This window comes from Agelaius phoeniceus, chromosome 6, assembly GCF_051311805.1.
Source record: "Agelaius phoeniceus isolate bAgePho1 chromosome 6, bAgePho1.hap1, whole genome shotgun sequence".
NCBI lineage: Eukaryota > Metazoa > Chordata > Aves > Passeriformes > Icteridae > Agelaius > Agelaius phoeniceus.
In genome coordinates this window covers 37,038,490-37,057,642 of record NC_135270.1, presented here as the reverse complement: position 1 = coordinate 37,057,642, position 19,153 = coordinate 37,038,490, and the positions used below count along the sequence as shown (strand labels likewise).

The following is a 19,153-nucleotide window of genomic DNA, read 5'->3' as shown; positions in this document are numbered from 1 at the left end:
CAAAATAGTGAAAGATGAGGAAGTTCAAGCAGTGTTAAATGAAGAGTCAAAGTGATGTGACATACTAAAAAAATATGTACAGTTTTAAATTAAAAAAAAAAATCCTTATGGTGATTTTAGTATGAAGAAAAAAATGCATTTATAACTGCAGTTTGCTTAAGCAAACAGCAATATATACATATTGTTATATATTGTGCTACACATTGCAGGTGTCACTTATTATGAGGTCTCTTTATTCTGCTTATGGTTTCATGTGTTCATCACTGGCTTTCTCTTCCTCATGAAACACAAAAGTTCTCTTTACAGATGGACCATAAGTCAGAGAATGACTGAGAGAATTTGCCCAGAATTCTGGGTGGCAGTATATGACTGAAATTCACAGTCTCTTGGGCCATCTTCAAAAAACTTCTAAAAAATAGAATAATTTAAAGCTGGCCTTTCTCCACTCAGTTATATAGATCAATGGACATCCAGGGTCCTCTGTGCTGTCCTGTATCAGTTTAGTGCAAGTAAGACCACTCTTGGGGGCAATGGCAGAGGTCTTCTAGTTACATGGCTCTGTTCTGAAATAGCCTAATATATCTAGGCATGCTGGAGAGAAACACTGCTGGGTTTTCCTAAAAACCTCGTTTGAAATTCATTTCACAGCCTACCCAGTTAATCCGAGTTTGTGTTTTATCTAGTTTTCTATGTGCAGCCTACATTTTTGCAGCCAACAGTGTTGGTTTTGAATATTTATGTCTGCAGGCTTGTGCTTCTTCTGTTGATTGAATGAGCCCAGTTCCTTCAAATTCTTTGTCTTTATATTCAGTGCCCTATTTGTTTTGCACTCTACAGACATTTTCTAAACTTCCACTGTAGAACACAGACTGAACATGTTACTTTAATTTTGTCATTACCTGCACTGTCCCAGTTTAATGCACTGCACCTTTTAAAATGTACCCAAATGGCATTTTTTAGAATAGCTCTACATTGATGTTAGATGGGATCATCTTCTGGTTCAGTTTATTTCCCTAATTCTTCTCTGCAATGCTGCAACCTAGCTGATTATTTTCATTTTATTAATGGTGCTTTGGAATTTTATTAATTAGTTTTAATTAGATTTTAATGGAATTTTCTTTTAATTGAGCTTTAGCGGTTTCAGTTTTTTTTCCTCTTTGACTGGGCATGTTCTCTGACTTACCTTTCTGTGCTTCTTGTGTTTCCTGAGTAATCACTCTTCCTCTCTGTCAATGCTTAGGCCCAGTGATGAGAAAGACTGAGGTCTTTGTGTTTGCAGTTTGGTAGATGTAGCTGTAGTTTGGTGTAGGATGTCATTGTTCCCTTCTCATTGCCAGAGTTCTTTGTGGGCAGCTCAGGGGACTCTGCCATTATGCTTCTGTTTCATGTTTCACTGCCCTTGCCATCTCTGTATTCCACCTCTTTGATCAAGATTGTCATTGAATGATGACAGATGCATCAGTATCCTAGGGTATCTGTCTGCTCATTCATTGTCATGTTTTGTCATGAAACATGTGCTTGGAATAACTCCTGGTTTTTTTTTTATTTTAAATGCATGTTACTTCATTTCTGCTGTGTATGACTCCTCTTGTATACTTTCATTATTATAATGGTTATAACTTCAAAAATGGGTACAATTATATTGTAAATATGATTGGAAGTTGGGAACTGAGGAGCTAAGTCTTGTGATTTCATGCCTAAAGAATTTGAGAGTAAAAAGCTAAACTGGCACACAAACCAAGTTTGTTTGCTGCCTGATTGTCTACTAGCAAAAGTGCTTCTGCAAATGTTATATTTGCCTTGTCATAGAAACAGGTTTATCTTTTTAGTAATTCTAAGTTTCCAGAAATTACTGAGGTGGATAATTTAGGAAAGTAGAGAACTGACTTTTCATAAAGAATAATTAACTCTGCAATATTTGTCAAAAAGAAAAATATATGTCTTCTGAAACTACTGTGAAATGTGTTTCTCCTAATTATGATTTAATTTCTGGAATGCAGTGGGATGTCCACCTGTACAAATTACTCTTCTTCATCTTTATGTGAAAAACTGTATTTATAGACTTGTTTCTCTGGTTACATGTAGGAGCAAGGTTTCTTTCTTGTGCATGTGGAATGAATGCGAAAGGATGCATGGTGGTCTTCATGAATAAACTGGCACTGACTTACTCAGCTTGCATTTTCATGAGAGATATAGCATGAATGCTTTTATTTGCTTATTCAACACTGGCTGAATAATTTCTTAACACTGTCTTTCTAAAGATGCAGTAATTGTTTCTAAATACCAATGACTTTTTTGTGTATTTCGAATTATCTAACATAAACAGTTACTTATGAAGTTTAATTTGTTTGCTCCTTGGTAACAAATTAACATACAATTTTCAAATATGTAACTGATAATATACAGTGCCTTGGAAAACTATTAAATGAAACTTGGTCTTTTATAAACTTAAAACGGAGACTGCACCTTTAAAATAAAGATTTATTAATAACTCTTATTAATGCTCTTATACAGCTATGACAGTAAATCACCAACAGCTTGCATTGCCAATTGCTGATTTTTTTTCTTTTAATAATATGCTGCATGTAGACAAAGATGACCTGTCCCCAACTGCTGAGGTTTGGGATGTAGACCAGGGACTAATAAGTAAACTGAAGGAACAGTACAAGAAGGAACGAAAGGGGAAGAAAGGGGTAAAGAGTAAGTGCAGATTCTGAATCTTGTAATGCAACATTTTTGCCTATTTATATTGAAGACATTTTTTCTCATGAGTTCTGTTTGTTGTTTTGTTTTTGTTTTTTTTTGTTAAGCATCATTTTCTGTAATGGGGGCAACCAACTTTAACTTTCTACCTGCTGAATGTGAATATATCAAAACCTTTGACAGGCATTTCTTAAATGAGAAATGTTGAAAAGGCAAAAATTCAAGGTTAAAGAGGTGAAGAAAACTAAATGCATAGAAATGTTAGTGTAAAAATAATTAACAACTTGCATTTTGAGAACATTGGTACTCTTAAGAAGTTTTCTGAAAGTTTTTAACTTCATCTGCTTCTTAAAGTATAATACTGTGATACTGTTGTGGGACTAGTGATTGTTGGGCTTTTTCTGGGGTAGTGGTGTGGGGTTTTTTATTTACTTTTTGGGGGTTTTTTTCTTTTTTTTAATATGAACTTGAATCAAGTTTATATTAAAATCAGTTGCTATTTATGGTCTTGTAATTATTTTTACAGCCCCAGGCATGGAGAATTAGGAAATGCTTGTAATGTAATTAGTTTAAATCCATTCTATACATCTGGAGTCACTCCAGCAGCTCCATGTCCTTCCCGTGCTGGCAGCCAGAGCTGATGCAGCCCTGCAGGTGGGGTCTCAGCAGAGCAGAGCAGAGGGGCAGAATCCCCTCCCTGGCCCTGCTGCCCACGCTGCTCTGGATGCAGCCCAGGACACGTTTGGCTCTCTGGGCTGGCAGTGCCCATGGCTGCCTCATGTGCAGCCTCTCAGCCAGCAGCACCCCCAAGTCCTTCTGGGCAGGGCTGCTCTGGGGCTGTTCATCCCCAGCCTGTGCTGAGACTGGGGCTTGCCCTGACCCAAGTGCAGCACCAGCACCTGGTCTTATTAAAACCCATGAGATTCCCATGGACCTGCTCCTGGAGCTTCTCCAGGTCCCTTTGGATGGAATCCCATGTCGCTTTAGAGAAGCTCCCATGGTTGCTGTGCTTTTATTTTGGAAGTATTTTTTAACAATTTCTGGAGATAACTAGTAAAAACCTTTTTCCTCAGTTTGAAAAATTGTACGGGTATACACTAACTAAATTACATGATAATTAAAATACAACACTTACTGACGACTTCTGTAATTATTAAGATTTCAATTTACTTTGTAACACCTAATGGTTACTGGTCAGTTAGTGCATGTTAGTTGTTTTTTCAGCATTTTTGCATGACTTGTTCACACACATAAACATAAAAGTTTTGACAAAGCAAAGATTTTTAGTCTTTGCTTTAACGAGAACCTACAGTAGTCATCTGCATGCTAATGTGTATCAGCATGTAACATGTAAATCAGCAGTTGACATCAAATTTGCATAAAATATATGGTAGCATTATAAATTTATTTTTAACACCAAAATGAACTTTTTATTTGACATTTTCTTACTAAATTCTTTACATTTTAGACATTTTGAACCATAGTAGCTGCAAAGTAACGAATTTTTCTTCATCTAAAGGAATTTTGAAATCTTTGGTTCACAGAAGACAGTATTTAGGAGACCACTGTGTGACAGTGCTGAGAAGTGATATAAGTCATTTTTAGCTTTTTAAGTTTGAATTCTCCTTTGGGAAACCCTGAACACATATAGTATTCAAAGGTGGTTTGTGAGATTCTTGGCTTGTCACATTCATGATAGTTTCTGGTTGAAAATTAGCATCTACATCACTGAGCTAATTGGATGAGAGAACTCCATACACAGAGTAAAAGTATGCATTCAAGGTTGGGCAGATTGATTTAAATACGATTTTGAGACTTTTTTCCCTCAGCTTTTTAACATTCTGAAACTGAAAATAGTGTTGAAGGGCTTTTTAATTCCTGCTGCTCGTATCTGATAATTTGGGGACTTCATCCTGAATACATATCTCTTCCTTTGCCCTTCATTGTTTTGACTTCTATCAGAATTTGAGTCCCATCAGAGCTTATATGCATGGTAATATGTATCATCATAAATGTCAAACAAATGTGCATTAAATGTCATCTTTTGCAATACTTTGAAGACAGCATAATAAGACAGACATTCTGATGGGTTCTTTTGTTGGATTTGCATCTGTAACTGCCATAATCTGTATTTAGACTGTAACATAACAGGGCAGACACAGCCCTGGCCTCAGTTATGGAAACTTTCGTTCCACATGTACACATAAATAAGTGAAGTACATCTGATTCTATATTTTGATACTTCTCTAGTCTGTATCCTCATGTTTCCTTTTGGGTGGAACATCTTAATTAAGGTCATCTTCTGTTAGCACATATGCTTTCATTAAGTACTCTTGTTTGCTGGGGAAAAAGAGGGTGTCTGTCCAGGTAGTCACCATGTTATGTGGAACTACTACCTCTTTATGAAAGGATCTTTAAAAATACCCCTCCAAAACAAAAGTCCACCACCTCACAACTTTAATTTCCTTCACAATGTAAGCTGTATAATAATGCAAAATCTGTTTATTGAAGAGTTCTTGTGTTAAAAAAACCCAGAAGCAGACAAACAAACCACACCTGTCCAGGACTTACTGTGATACATAGATAAAGAGTTAGGTTTGATGTCTACAAAAGCAGATGTCTACTTCTCTTTTCAGTAATATGCTGAATTTAAGACCTCTTTCTTGCCCAGATTTGGTAAGATCAATTTTGGCTGGTAAGTCAGGGGATGGCTATTTTTCAGATATAGCCTGTCACCTTTGCAGGGTGTGGTAGTGGAGGTGTTGCATATCTCATTTCATTCTGTGAGGTCAACATAATGTGTTCTCAGTTTGAAAGTTTTCACAGCTTGTGTATATATGTATATATCACTGTAGAAATGAAGATACTTTTACTGTTTTTCTTTAGCTTTTTTGTGCTTTTTTTAAAACTTTCCTGCTCTCTTCCTTCAGTTTGATTGTTCTGTACTTACAAAACAGTATCCATACAGTTCACTTTCCTACCCTTGATTTCTGGAAATAGTATAATAGTTGATAGGACTGAAAAGAGATCTGAATTTCACCATCTTCATTATCATCACCTCTTCTTGACATATAAGAATCTCTGTGTTATATTCAGACTTGGACTAATACATCTTCCACCTAATAAAACTCTGCTTAAGGCTTCTCAGACTAAAACTTTTCATCACTGAATATTCAGTTATCTTTTTCACTTTTGATCTTTGAAGAACAGTACACTGAGATGGTACTGTTAATTTTTGCTTCTGTTCATACCAGGTCAATTTTTTTTTTGTCCTTGGCTTTTTTTGAGGGTAAATGGGTCATCCCATTTTCTTCCTTGACCATAGTTTCTTATGCAGAGGTGGCACATTCTTTTCTTTAAAAATCTCCTTGCAACATTTACTATACTTGAACAGTTACATGAAGGTGCACTTGCACTTACATGAAAGCAGAAACTTGGGCAGTCTTCTGTAGTGGTGGCACAGTCTTGAATGCTAACACATTTTTCAGCATGAAATGCACAGAAGTTGTTCAGAACAGCAGCTGCTCCTTTGTAAACTTCTCTCTGTATTGTATGATGTTTGAGGACTGTTCTGAGATTATGCCTGAAGGACAAGAAGTGCCCAAACATACTGAAAAACACTAAAAGGCAAGGATATCAGCCCCCCAGTTAGTGACAAACTAAGTGAATGGCTGCTTCAAGATAGCAGAGCAGAGGGACTACTTTTAGTTTCTTCTGAGTATGCTTCGAGACAAACTTGTCATGCTCATATGTTTGGCATGAAAGCACCTGGAGAAGATGCTTTCAGTTCAGATAGAGGAAGTGTTTATAAGCCATTTGTGGCATTTTGCATCAATGTGTAGAACCATTCATGCATATCAACATGGAGAAGACACGTTTTTTTCTCTGGAAAGCAAAGGGTTCATGAAAGTAAACAGGGTCCCAGTCATGACTTTTATCCTGTCATTTTATTGATTGCTCTGTAATATCTTCAAGGATATATCTACTCCATCACTGTAGGTGCCTGGCTGATGGCTGACTGTAAAAAAGACGAAGACAAGCTTTGTAGTCTGTGTGGTGTAGAGAACTGTCAGAGAACTGTCCATTCTAAGACTGACTTTTCTTATGTGAGATCTCACCTGCTGGCTGCAATATTGAATACTATACTTCAGAAATGAAATCCTTTCAGTATAGAGCCTGTTAGAAAAAAAGAGTGTTGGTTCAAAAAAGATTTCTCATTATTATTTTACATTCACTTCATCAGCTGGGATCACAGTTTTCTAGACATTCTTCTCCAGGAGAATGAAATGAAACTTAACTGCTCAAGTCATCTGTTTTATGAGGAAAGCTTTTGGAAGCCAGTTTTATTCTCAGATTGCTTCTGGGTAGCAGTCTTTGTATATTTAACTAGAATACTAAGTGTTCTGTGAAGGAAAGAAAAAAATGGAAAAAGCAGAAAAAACGTAAATATAGGGAGTTTTATTACTTGGCAAAATGAGAAGGTATTGCAAATATTAATGAGAATAGTCATATAGCATCCTTTTAGGGGTTTGTGAGGTATACTTCCTGTAATTCTTCAATAAATACTTTTTGTTGTCTTCCCTCTCTGCAGGGAATTCTCCATTATCTTTAGAGAATTCTGTTATTCATGGACACTTATTTTTGAACACATTGATTTAAACCAGTAGGATCTGAAATGATCAGATACTTTGTGAAAGAGTACATTTTAGTGTTTAACTGTTTGAATAATGGTTCTGAGTTTAAGTCATCTGTAATCATAGTATTTGCATTTAACTTTTTTGGCAATAAAGGCTTTGGTTTAGTTTCAATTTCCTCTTTAATAAATGTTAGACATGTCACTTCAATATAAGAACTTGTTCACTAATGCTTCCTTTACTAAATGGCCTACAATATCTCTGCTTGCAGTCCCAGGAAGGGCTGTTTTATTGGTTGAAATTTGATTATGTCTTTCATCATTATGGATTGTTTTCTTTAAAGAGGTTCTCTCACTGAAATACACTTTATAATTGAAGCTTGACTTTTTGATGTGGAAGCTGTAAAGGTGAAAGCAGGAGTGGATTTAGTAATTTAAAGATATTTTAAATCATACTTTTTTGTTTGCTAATGTCTACATATTAATTAAATGTACATATAATTCAGAATGCCTTGTTTCTAGAAGCTTGCTTTTATAATAATTTTAATATAATATACATCTGCAGTTCCATACAGTGGTGGAAACATTCTTGCTGCTGTGTTCAACAAACATTTCATACAATTTAAATACCATTCAAAGCAGGGAAAGTTAATTGTTCGTTGCACCCCCATTATGAGTTGTCTGTACTTTTGCTCTCATTTTTAAGCTTATTTTTAATTAGCACTCTGTTTTTTATTGTTAAATTGTTTAGTATAGTTAAAGTTGTGTAATATTATTAGAAAATGTTTAAATCATACTTATTTTGTTTAATAGTGAATGTTCTTTTAGTATTTGGCTTGACTTTCCAGCAGGGCTGTAAGATGATTTTTTTCCTCTCTCCTACAGGAAATTGTAGAATAGATCTACAGAACACAAAGGAGTTATTCTTTGATTTAGTGAATTTCAATTGTTTGCATGTAGTTTTCAGATTTGGTGTATTAACTCCTGCTTTTGTTTTCCAAACTAAACAAAAGCAAAGCACTATTTATTTTAAGGAGGTCCCATCAGTAATTATTCTTATTTAATGGATTTTTAGACTTCAGTCAAGTCAAGCGGTAGCAATCAAATGAATTTTTGCTGCTGACATTAATTTACAGGAGTCAACAGGACAAAACTTCACGACATGATAGCTGATCTGGGCGATGATGAGATACCCCACATCCCTTCAGGAATCATTAATCAATCTAGGTCACCCTCTTCTAGAATGACTGATCATGAAGGTGCAAGAGCAGAGGAAGGTACAAAAAATTCAGCTACTTACTATATTTCAGGAGATTTCTTTTAGAAAGCACACGCTGTCATTTATTATCCCCTCTGTAAAGCTGAATGCAGTTGCAGATTGCCACATTATTATTTTACTTGCAATTCTTCCCAAATGGTTTTATGAGAATATGGCTGTAGTTTTTGTGGCTTTTTATAACTCAGCATTGTTTAATAAGTTTTTTTAGATAACTTCATGTACAGCAGTGTGTTCTGACACTATTCACTATTAAATCCCTGTTTGGAGACACCCCCCCCATTAGCAAAACCTTTCACAAATAGGTTATTTATTGAGGGGAAAAAAGGTGAGTATAAACATTTGATGCACAGTTTGGATTTTGAAATGAAAAGTGGTGATTTAAGTTATGGGACTAATTAGTCTCTTTTCCTCAAATTTAATGTTCTCTGTTATAAAATTCCCTTGATCTACATACACAAGTTTACAAAGACATTATTTATTTCTTTACAAAGTATTTATTTAAGTTTCAGGATTATCTTTGGCAATGAAAATTAGTGGCAAGCTATTATATATAAAGTTGAAAATCTTGTATATAGCTTTTAAATTTTTTGTTTTAAAGGAATTATTTTCCTGTATTAGCTTTGAAATTAGAATACCATTATGTAAATTGTCCTCTGCTTAGAGCATATTAATTCAAAATGCTCAGGTGTATTCAGATTTGGCTCTTTTAGGATGATCTTTGACCCATAAGTCCTGGTATGGTGTCAGCTATAGCAGAAATAGAATTTGCATTACTGCTGATTCCAGGAATCGATTGGTTCTCCTGTTCTTTTTCATCCTTGGCCTCACGAATGCCTGTCAACAGGCAAGCAGAAAACAACCCCAAACCACATTTCAAGGAGGTTTTTTTGTTGTTCTCCAAAACTCTCATTTTACAACAGTCATCTTATTTACTGCCTTCCTTTTCATCTTTGTTTTTATTTCCATATTCAAGATGAAGCAGTATCAAATTTACCTGTGGAGTGCAATTGAAAAATCTACAGATGAAAATCCACTTGCTAAAACTTGTAAATGTATATTTAGGTTGTTTTTAGATTCAGTGTTTACATGCTTTAGGTTGCCTTTCAGCCATGTTTAGGTATTCAGGCCATACATGTTGTGCAAAGAAACACATGCACAGACCTTGTTACGGACAGGGATGCTGTCTCAGGTAGAGGCCTTACATCTAAAATTATACTGGACAAAACCAGTATATATTTTTGAAGAAATAGATGCTAGATTTGAATTTGATAGGGACTGACTTTTATTTCCTGGTTCTGGTAGCACAAACATTGTGTTAGCCTTCAAGTAAAGATTGTTCACACTGTTCAAATAAATTGCTTTCATGTTTATATTTTCACGCTGTTTAATGTGTCCATGTCTTTTTAACTTGTCAGTGTAGTTTGCTCTTTATTTATTAAGAGTAATAATATTAATATCTCTGTCATCTTATTTGCTCATTTTGGTTTCTGCATAGTTTTTAAACTTGAATATTAGAGTGTAAGTTCTGCTATTTCTATCTTGAATGCTATGTGGCTTCTGTACCATATGGTGCAGAACTGCAAATAAACAGGCAGTGTTTTATTTGAATTCCTTCTAGATGTATTACAAGGCCAAATACTTCATTATCATAAAATACAGCTTTTACTCAGTTATTTATTCAGCTGTGTTCTGAAAGTTAAGATTTTGCAGGTAACTTCAAGCTTTTTTCCTTGGGTACACTAGCCTATGCTGAGGAATTTTGTCAAGCTATAGTTGTCTTTTGACTGTATGGAAGTTTTATGCCATGCTTTGAATATTACAGTTCTGACATAGTGATTGGTAATTTTTTCTTGAAGGGGGTTCAGGGAGGAACTAGTTCTAAATGGCTTGGAATATCTCTTTCATACCTCTAAAGGTGTGAGAGTTTGGGTTTGGGTTTTTCGTTGTTGTTTGTTTTTCATTTGTTTGTTTATTTTTCACTCTGAACTGCCTGGTTAATTATAATGTTATGCCATAATCACACTTGATAATTTTGGCCATGAGAAATTGGAGTTTCCATTTCAACATACTCTATTATTTCAGAAATGGTATCAACATGATTTTCCATCCAGTGTAGAGAAAATTACTTTCTTCACTGATTGTTTTCAGTTTTAATATCTATAGATTGCAGAGGTGTCAATCTACAGATTGACAGAAAAAAAAAAGCAGTAACAGCTAATTACTTGGGTATGAACAGCTGCTTTTGATGTACCACATATTAACTCTGTGGGAAACAAGAGTCCCTGTTGTACAGTAGACAGCAACAGCCTATATGAGTATACATATGTGATCAGAGATTAAAGCAGTTTGTACAATCACTGCTTGATTTTGACTTAATGGTGTATGATGTGAAGAACTTGAAGGTAAGAAGTGCTTGTTAAGATTGGCTAAGCAAATATTTAATTATACAATTTTATATTTCAATATTTATTTCACCTAGTTTCACCTACAAAGCAACTTGTACTATCACATTTTAACTTTATATTTATTGATTGCAAACTCAGTTAAGCATTTATATTATGCTATGACAATAATACTGTACTGTGGGTTAGAAAAATATTTGTATTTTTTTTCTAGATTAAAAGCTATAAAGTCATTTATTTAACTATCACTTGCATGTACCTATTGATGCATTGTTTTGGTATCTGAAGATGTGGGTCTTTATTTTTAGTAGCTGTAACATCATGCATTTTTCATTGTGTTACTATTCTGCCATTTCTTTTTTTTGCAAAAGCAGTTTGCAGCCATTTTTTAAACTTCTCAAATATGCCTCACTTTAAGATATAAAATTCACAAATAAATTATAGAACACATGTACACATTGGCAGCTTTAGTATTCTGAATTAGTCTTCTGAATTTTGAGTAGCATGAATTTTGAAGCTTTAAGTAAAGAAATAGTCACTCATGCAAACAAAACTTGACAAATTTGTGGTATAGGTTCTTGATGTGGTGGTCCTTATTTTTTATTGTAAAGCATAGGAAGGTTGATCTGTTAAGGTCAGGTGACGTTAGTTTCACAAAAAATTAGTATGACAGGTTACAGGGCTTTCCTAAACCTTGTGGGCCTGTCCTAAAGATCAAATAAGAGTAAGGGGAAAGTAAATAGGTGTTTTGTAGGAATATATCTTTTTTGTAATATAAGTCATTTGTAGGTTTGTAGTAGATCTTCAGATGTAGAGTTTTAGTAAATTACTGATGGAAATAAAAAGCTTATTAATATAAGGGCATGGTAAGCCATTTTGGGCTGTTAATGTAATGTAGCATTCTTATGAGTCAAACTTGTATGGATTGTGAGTGTTTTTACAAGAGGTGATTGTGCATAGTTAGAATATTGTTTGCTCTTTTTATGCAATTGTAGGAACAGCAGTCTGTATTCTTAGATTATGTTCTTGGATTCTCAGAAATAGTTGAATTGACTATGCTAATGAAGTTACATTTCTTAATAGTACGATAGTTCTGAAGCATTAAGACCTGTTTTATTCTTGGGAAGTGATGTCTTTTGATCTAGCTGGACTGGCTCCTGTTGGCCTAGCCCTAGCAGTAGTGCCAGACATCTGTAACTTTACACCTGGGTTCAGTCACTTTCATCCCATGGGAGTGGATCAGACCTAGGTTACCATTCAGATAGTGGTCATATGGAATAATGGACATGTGTGTTCTAAACAGGAATATGTTTATTATTAGTCCTCTTGTTTAGAACTGCTTCTAGAAGACAAAATCCCTGGAAACTGAAAACTGTTTTCTCTAAGATTGAAGGGTTTTCCAGGAGGATAAGAAATAAGGAGTGGCATTAAAGTGAGGCCATAATTCTCTCTGCCAGATCAGTGACATTCAAAAGTCAAGCAAGTTTAAGTTTTCAAGATGTCAGATATAATTTAACATATTTTGCAGATGCTTATACTTAGCTGAAGTTCACACAGACTTTAATTTCACATACTCTACTTAAGAAGTGTTGCTATTTCTAAGTGGAAAAGGAAACTGAAAAGTAAAAGTAGCTTCTAAAATGTGCTGAAGCATTACAATGTTTATGCCTTCATTCCTGTTCCTTATTGCAAAATTGGTATTTGTGGGTTAATGGAGATTTGCAAAATCATTGAAGAGGGAAAAATATGGGTGAATATTTTAAACTTTATTATTCAGATGCAAATTCATAGTAAATGGTTATATATAACTTTTATTCATTCTAAATGATAATTAACAGAAATGTTAAATTTTAATTTGAAATATGCGCAGCTCGACAACATGAGTATCAGTTGAGTGTACTTTAAAATTAGAATCCAAAATCATGCTGAGAAACTAAGAGAGGAAATGAATAAATAAGAGATGCTTTCATTTTTTTCAGTTGCCTGAGAAAACTCAAAGCGGAAGAGATGTTTTGCAGGAGTCTTTTGCTTGAGTGATTAAAAATATTTAGTGTAGAAGTAGAAATATTTAACTAGTATAAAACACAAAGACGTATTTGCAAGTGGATAGAAGGCAGGAAGCATGGTGTATTGAATGAAAAACTCAGCTGAGAATTTGGAAACCTGGGATGTACATTTGGTATTGCAGTGTAAAGTAATGTCAGTCAAGTCACTTGTCAGTATCAACACCTCTGTAAAGTAAGTTGAAATCAAATGATGAAGCATGGTACAAGAGTTGTGTATATAATGTGTGTGTGTTTGCACATGTGTGTGTGTCCTCATGCTCTTGGTTTGTTTTTTTTTTAGTTGGGGCTGTATGTAGTACATACAAGTTCAGTTTTAAACTCTGCTTTGCTGTTAAGTGATGAATAATGCAGCTTTTCATCAGTTTGAATTACTCTATTGAGACTTAAAGAAACTGTTTTGTTCTTTGTAGCTGAGCCAATAACGTTTCCACCTGGAGGAGGCAAGTCATTTATTATGGGTTCTGATGATGTGTTGTTAAGTGTACTGGGCCTTGGAGACCTTGCAGACTTGACAGTAACAAATGATGCAGACTATAGTTATGATGTAAGTGCAATTTTATTTTAAAATTCTTTATACAGTTTAACCAATAGTAGTTGGGTCCCTTCTCCTCAATCCTGAACATTACTGATGCACTTCTTTAGTAAAAGCTGTTACTTGGAATGGCAGAGCACCTTGCAAATGAGCTAAGTAGTTTGGGTTACCAGAATTAAGTGAGATGACTTGGGTTTTTTCTACATTAATAATTTAATTCAGATTTTGTCACTGGGAGGGGGAATGTGTTATGACCTAAAATACATATTAATGCCTTAACATGACCAAAATTACAGTTATACATTGAAATGGAGTGTTGAGCAGGCATGGCATGAAACATAAATATTGATATTAACTCATTTATTTGCTGTCCTTCTAATGAGTAAGTAGTGTTAACAGCATAGACTATATATATAGTAGTATATTTCAGATGTAAGCTATTAGGGGGTATTTCTGTTGTAATCCAGAGTGTTCTGACATTCCTTTGACCATATTCATTAAGCTTCTACCAATAGTGTTAAACAAATTTTTCTTTGGCCAGTAACATAGGATGGCTGGTTAGGGAAGTGTTCAGGTAAGTTTTGCATGAAGTATTGTATTTAAAAAGTCTTGTATTGGCTTGACTGCAGATTGCAGCTTTGTATTGCTGTCTTTTGTGAACTACAAATTCTTTATAAAACAGTGTGCAGCCATTTTGCTTATTCTGAGATGGAGGGATATTTAGTGGCAAGCCAGGACTAAGGTCAGAAAGCATTGCAATTAATATACCAACTAACAGAACTGTCACATGAGAGTCTGCTAATTGTGACAAACCTGACAAACAAACCTGGTTTTGTGGTGTGAAGAGTGAGGCAGAATAGAGGTTACCTTTGCTCTTGGGGAACTTAAAGGAGAGAATAGCTGATAAATACACAAATATGAAGTGCTGCCTGAGCTAATAAGAAATTTGCAGCAGAAACACACATTTGTTGAAGGTTGGAAGGTGTTAATCATCCTGTAGATGAAGTTGATCTTACTTTTTCAATGTAGTTGAATTTTCAAAATTTTTTCACTTAAATGCCTGAGGCTCTTTATTTTCAGCTATTTCGTGCTCTAATATCTGGTGTATACAGAAGACAAAAGATAGAAGTAGAGTTTTTCTTACTAGGCCATTCACCAAAAATGAGTTGTGATTGACCATGATTGTCACTTGGTTTCTCTGCTTCTTGTCCAGTCCTCTCTTCCCAGTACTCATAGGATATTTTCTTCCTTTTAAAGCATAGCTGAAAAATGCACAGTGGCTTCTGACTTCATGTGTCAGAAAAAACAAAGTATAAAATAACACAGATGGCAACAATTTTTTTAATATTTAGGATGACACTGACCTGTCACAACTTTGAATAGTCTGAAATTCAGATGCTGTTAGTTTTTCATCACAATGTTTCTTTAGGTTAAAAATTCCATGATAGTTTTTAATTGCTGAAGTTGTTCCCTCATAGCTATGGATTTGCAGCACAGTAAGACAATCTCTTACCTTGCACCTGTAATACAGTACTTCTAGGGCATTGTACTCTAATGCCCCTGTAAGCTTAGGTAAAGTCACTTCCTTTTCCAGTATATCTCCAGACAAGGATGTGTGACACTAAGTTAATGTGTAAGTAAAACAAGAACAATGAAAAAACCTCAAACCAGAACACTTAATGCATTTGCTCCCAATAGGTAGCTCTTCAGATAGCTTTTGTGAGCTGTTAGAGTGCATTAATAAATAAAGCCACAACAGGCTTCCATTACCTTTCATGTGTCACTCCTTGAAGAGTGTTGTATTTTGAAATGGAGAGGATATGAATACAGGATAGGGGTTAAGTATAAATCTTAAGAATTTCAACTATAACTCAAAACATTTCTGTATGTTTGATTAAATTTACCGGTTGCTCCAAGACCAGTCATCTGGTAAACAGTAGTCATCTCAAGTCATGTCTTTTTTATTATCAGTTACTTAAATTGACCTCAGTGCATGTAGTTGTTTGCATGCTGAGGGAATAATGTTGCCAAATCAGATGCCTCCATTTGTATATTTTGATTCCATAGCACCAGAGAATGGGGTTTTTCTGCAGTACAACTGACTGAAAAATAGAAAAGTTTCCTTTATCAGAGCATGTAAACTTGGAAATCTCCAATAAGTTACAAAATTATCAAGAAAAAAGTAACATTAAAGCATAAAAAGACACTGCAGCTACTAATTATTGTTCTATAAAATTTTTGTTTGCTGTTGGGGAGTACTTGTTTGACATAGAGAAATATATGTCTCTTTACAATTTGTTAGGATTCTCTTGACTGCAGGGGCAAGGAAGATCTTCATTCCCTGATGCCTTTTTTTTGGTGGGAGGGAGTTGTTGTTTGTGTTGGTTCAGTTCAGGTGTAGTCTCAGTCCAGTTTGCCTGTGCTTTACAAGGCAGAATGAATGGGTTGTTTGATCCTTCTTGGTCTTTAGTAAAGCCTGCTAAAGTCCACAGAAAAAGGGAGGAGCAGCTAGTGAAGTAGTCTGTGTTGTCATGACTTTGATTATCTTGACTGTGTGTGTGTATAAATACACACTTAGAGTAGAGCATCCAGACTCAGTGGGGCAGTGTGTCCATCTACACCTTATGTTTTGAGAAGCTTTGGGGATGTCACACTTTTGAACATTGATATATACTGTCCCATTTCACCACTTTGCCATTATTCCTCTGGCCTGTTTTGTGAAATAATCTCACATTTATCCTTTGTAATCATCAAATCCCTTTTCCAAATCCTTGACTGTGTTTTTCTGAGGTGGGGTTGGGTTTTTTGGTTGGTTGTTTTTTGGAAATACATTACTAGTTAACTTAGAGATTGCAAGGACCCCTTTGAAGATGTATCAGTTGTTCTCTTACTCTTGCAGTAAGGATATCAAGATCCATTAGAAACATGAATAGGGAAAAGAATTTTAAAAAAAATACATGGTTTATGTATGGCTAAATTTCTAATAAAGTTTATGTGGTGTCTTCTAAAAGAACCATGATGTTCCAGTCCATTTTTAAAAAATTAAAGCTTCAAAGCTATGCTTAAAATAGGAAATGTACTTTACTTTTCATAACTTGTGTAAATTCTATACCTTGCATATTAGCAGATTTCTCTGTACTGCTGAAAACAAAATTACCCTTGCAACAATCCTTTTAAGAAAAAAGAAAAAAAAATAGAATCAACTCTTTTCATGTTTTGAAATATAAGGATCACTATATCCAGTTCTGATTTCCTGAATGACTTTTCATCACAGCTGTGGTGGATATTGTTGTGTGGCTGCACATTGCACCCAAAAAATTGCTAGTCACCTGCATAATCTGGGATATTTCATGTGCTAAAATTAAGGATTGCTATTTCAAGTTTTTGGCTCTAATTTCTCTAAGCCCCAGATCACTGCAAATACATGAGGGAACATAAGTTAGCTAGGTGGGTGAATATGTTACATAATGAGGATTTAAAATATCAAGGGACTCTATTTTTTAGGAAAATACCTTTTTTTTTTTCTTTCCTTTTCTCCCCTTGTATTGTCCATTTGGGGAGGGAAATAAATCAATGGTTTGGTCCATATTATGTTTAATGCAGAACTCCAGAATTCCACTCTGTTCTGTTTCCTAAAATGAAAGATTATTCTTGTTATGAAGCTTGCATATAATATGCAGTGTAGGGCTAAATAACTTAAATCTCAGTAAAAATATTGCAGTATTCAGTGTACTCTGAAATAGGAAGATTGCAAGCAAAATGCTTTGTTATTATATGTATTTCTTGGTTGGCATTTAAAAAACCCTAAAAATTCAGGTTACATGTCTGGTATAACAAATTTCTGTGACTTGATTTGAATTAGGTAAAGTTTGCACTTAGGACAGAAATTTACAGTAAAATAATGGAAAAGCAAATGTCTGCACTTCTGTGACTCAAAACACTAAATTTTATTGTCTGAACCTTTTTGTTTTGTTGGCTGGATTTGAATTTGGTTTGAGTAGTGATAATTCAATCCAGATTATAGACTTGGTCCAAAAATAGTTATTACAGTATATGCTACACTATTATCTGAATATTTTCAGTCCTGACAGATAAAAGGTAGTAAGATTTGATTAGCTGTGGGAGATTTTAATTTCTTATTAGTGTTGCTGAAATTAGTTTGAGATGTCAAGCTCTTCTGGCCAACAGTTGAGAAACATACTTTTCAATTACATGCTGAAATAGATAGTTAAGATGAAAGATACAATTAGCTTCCTTTTGTGTAACACAGAGGATACAATTGGTTTCCATTTATTCTTAGTTTGCTTATATTGTTCATCTAATTCAAGTCAGTTTTCTAAACTACCTTTAGGGGAAAAGAGAAATACCCAGATAAGTTATTTCTTTATGATGGAGGCTTTGGATGGGATGCAGTCTGCTTGCTGCATAAATATAAATTGTATTCAAAGCTGTAAATTAGTCTCTTGGAATCACTAGAAGGGCTTGTATTTTTCTCATAACTCTCCTTGGTTACCTATAATGAATATGAAGCAGCTGTAATTATTGTATTTTAGCCTAACAGTCTACAAGTTAAAAGTATGAATTGGATGTTCACAGTGTATAAATATAGAGTTTGCATATATTGCTTCACAAAGCAGCTAAGTTATTGTCTCACAGATACATTTGAAACTCATTAAAGACTTAAAAAATATTTGTGTAATGTTATGTTTAAAATCATGACAAATGTCTATTGAAATTTTGATTACTGTGTACGTGACGTCACCTGTAGAAGTATTCAAGAACTATGTATGTTTCTTGTCAACCTTAGTCAAGTTACTCATCTAAGGAAGATCACTCACAAGCACCTCAAGCTCATTGTGTTTAAGTGATAAATGAGCTTTTGACAGCTGTAATCTCTTCCTTGGGTGCAGACAACATGATACACAATGAAACATTTCTCTTTCTGCAAGGAAGAAGAGTTAGTGTCATTGCACAAAAGGATTAAATTCTGTTCTGAAAATCAAGTCTTCTTTTCTGTGTGTTTAACATTATATATCATTCCAGCCTGGGTCAAAGGAAACTGTTACAACAGAAAAATTTTCAGACTGTCTAGCTGGCCAGATAGGGTTGTAGATGGATATAGATAAATCAATAAATACAAACTTAAGGTTGAATATATATTAACCGAATCAAGCATAGGAGGTTTTCCAAAAATACGAGGGGATATATATATATAAAATCCATATTTTAAAATCCAAGATAAAATGACTTCTTTCCTTTTCTCTTTCAAGTTGCCAGCTAATAAAGATGCCTTCCGAAAGACATGGAACCCTAAGTATACGCTACGCAGTCATTTTGATGGAGTGCGAGCATTAGCTTTTCATCCTGTAGAGCCTGTGCTGGTTACAGCCTCTGAGGACCATACTCTAAAACTCTGGAATTTGCAGAAAACGGTTCCTGCCAAAAAGCAAGTATATGGGTTTTATAAAACATCAGTTGTGTTTTAAATGCCTTTGAAATGGATTAAACTCTTACAGTTTCAAGTTTTTCAGTAGAGAT

The 19,153-nt window shown here is 34.7% G+C and overlaps 1 protein-coding gene across 4 annotated transcripts in view; it reads left to right on the top strand.

Moving 5' to 3' along the window:
* Positions 1-19,153, top strand: part of STRN3 (striatin 3) — a 60,196-nt gene that overhangs the window by 31,775 nt on the left and 9,268 nt on the right. For 2 of the 4 annotated variants that reach the window (XM_054634052.2, XM_054634051.2), the window contains exons 8-11: positions 2,590-2,700; positions 8,473-8,613; positions 13,494-13,627; positions 18,886-19,061. In XM_054634052.2, the coding sequence (XP_054490027.1) occupies positions 2,590-2,700; positions 8,473-8,613; positions 13,494-13,627; positions 18,886-19,061 (562 nt within the window). The remainder of the gene's footprint in view (positions 1-2,589; positions 2,701-8,472; positions 8,614-13,493; positions 13,628-18,885; positions 19,062-19,153) is intronic. The other 2 variants (XM_054634054.2, XM_054634056.2) reach the window with 2 other exon arrangements.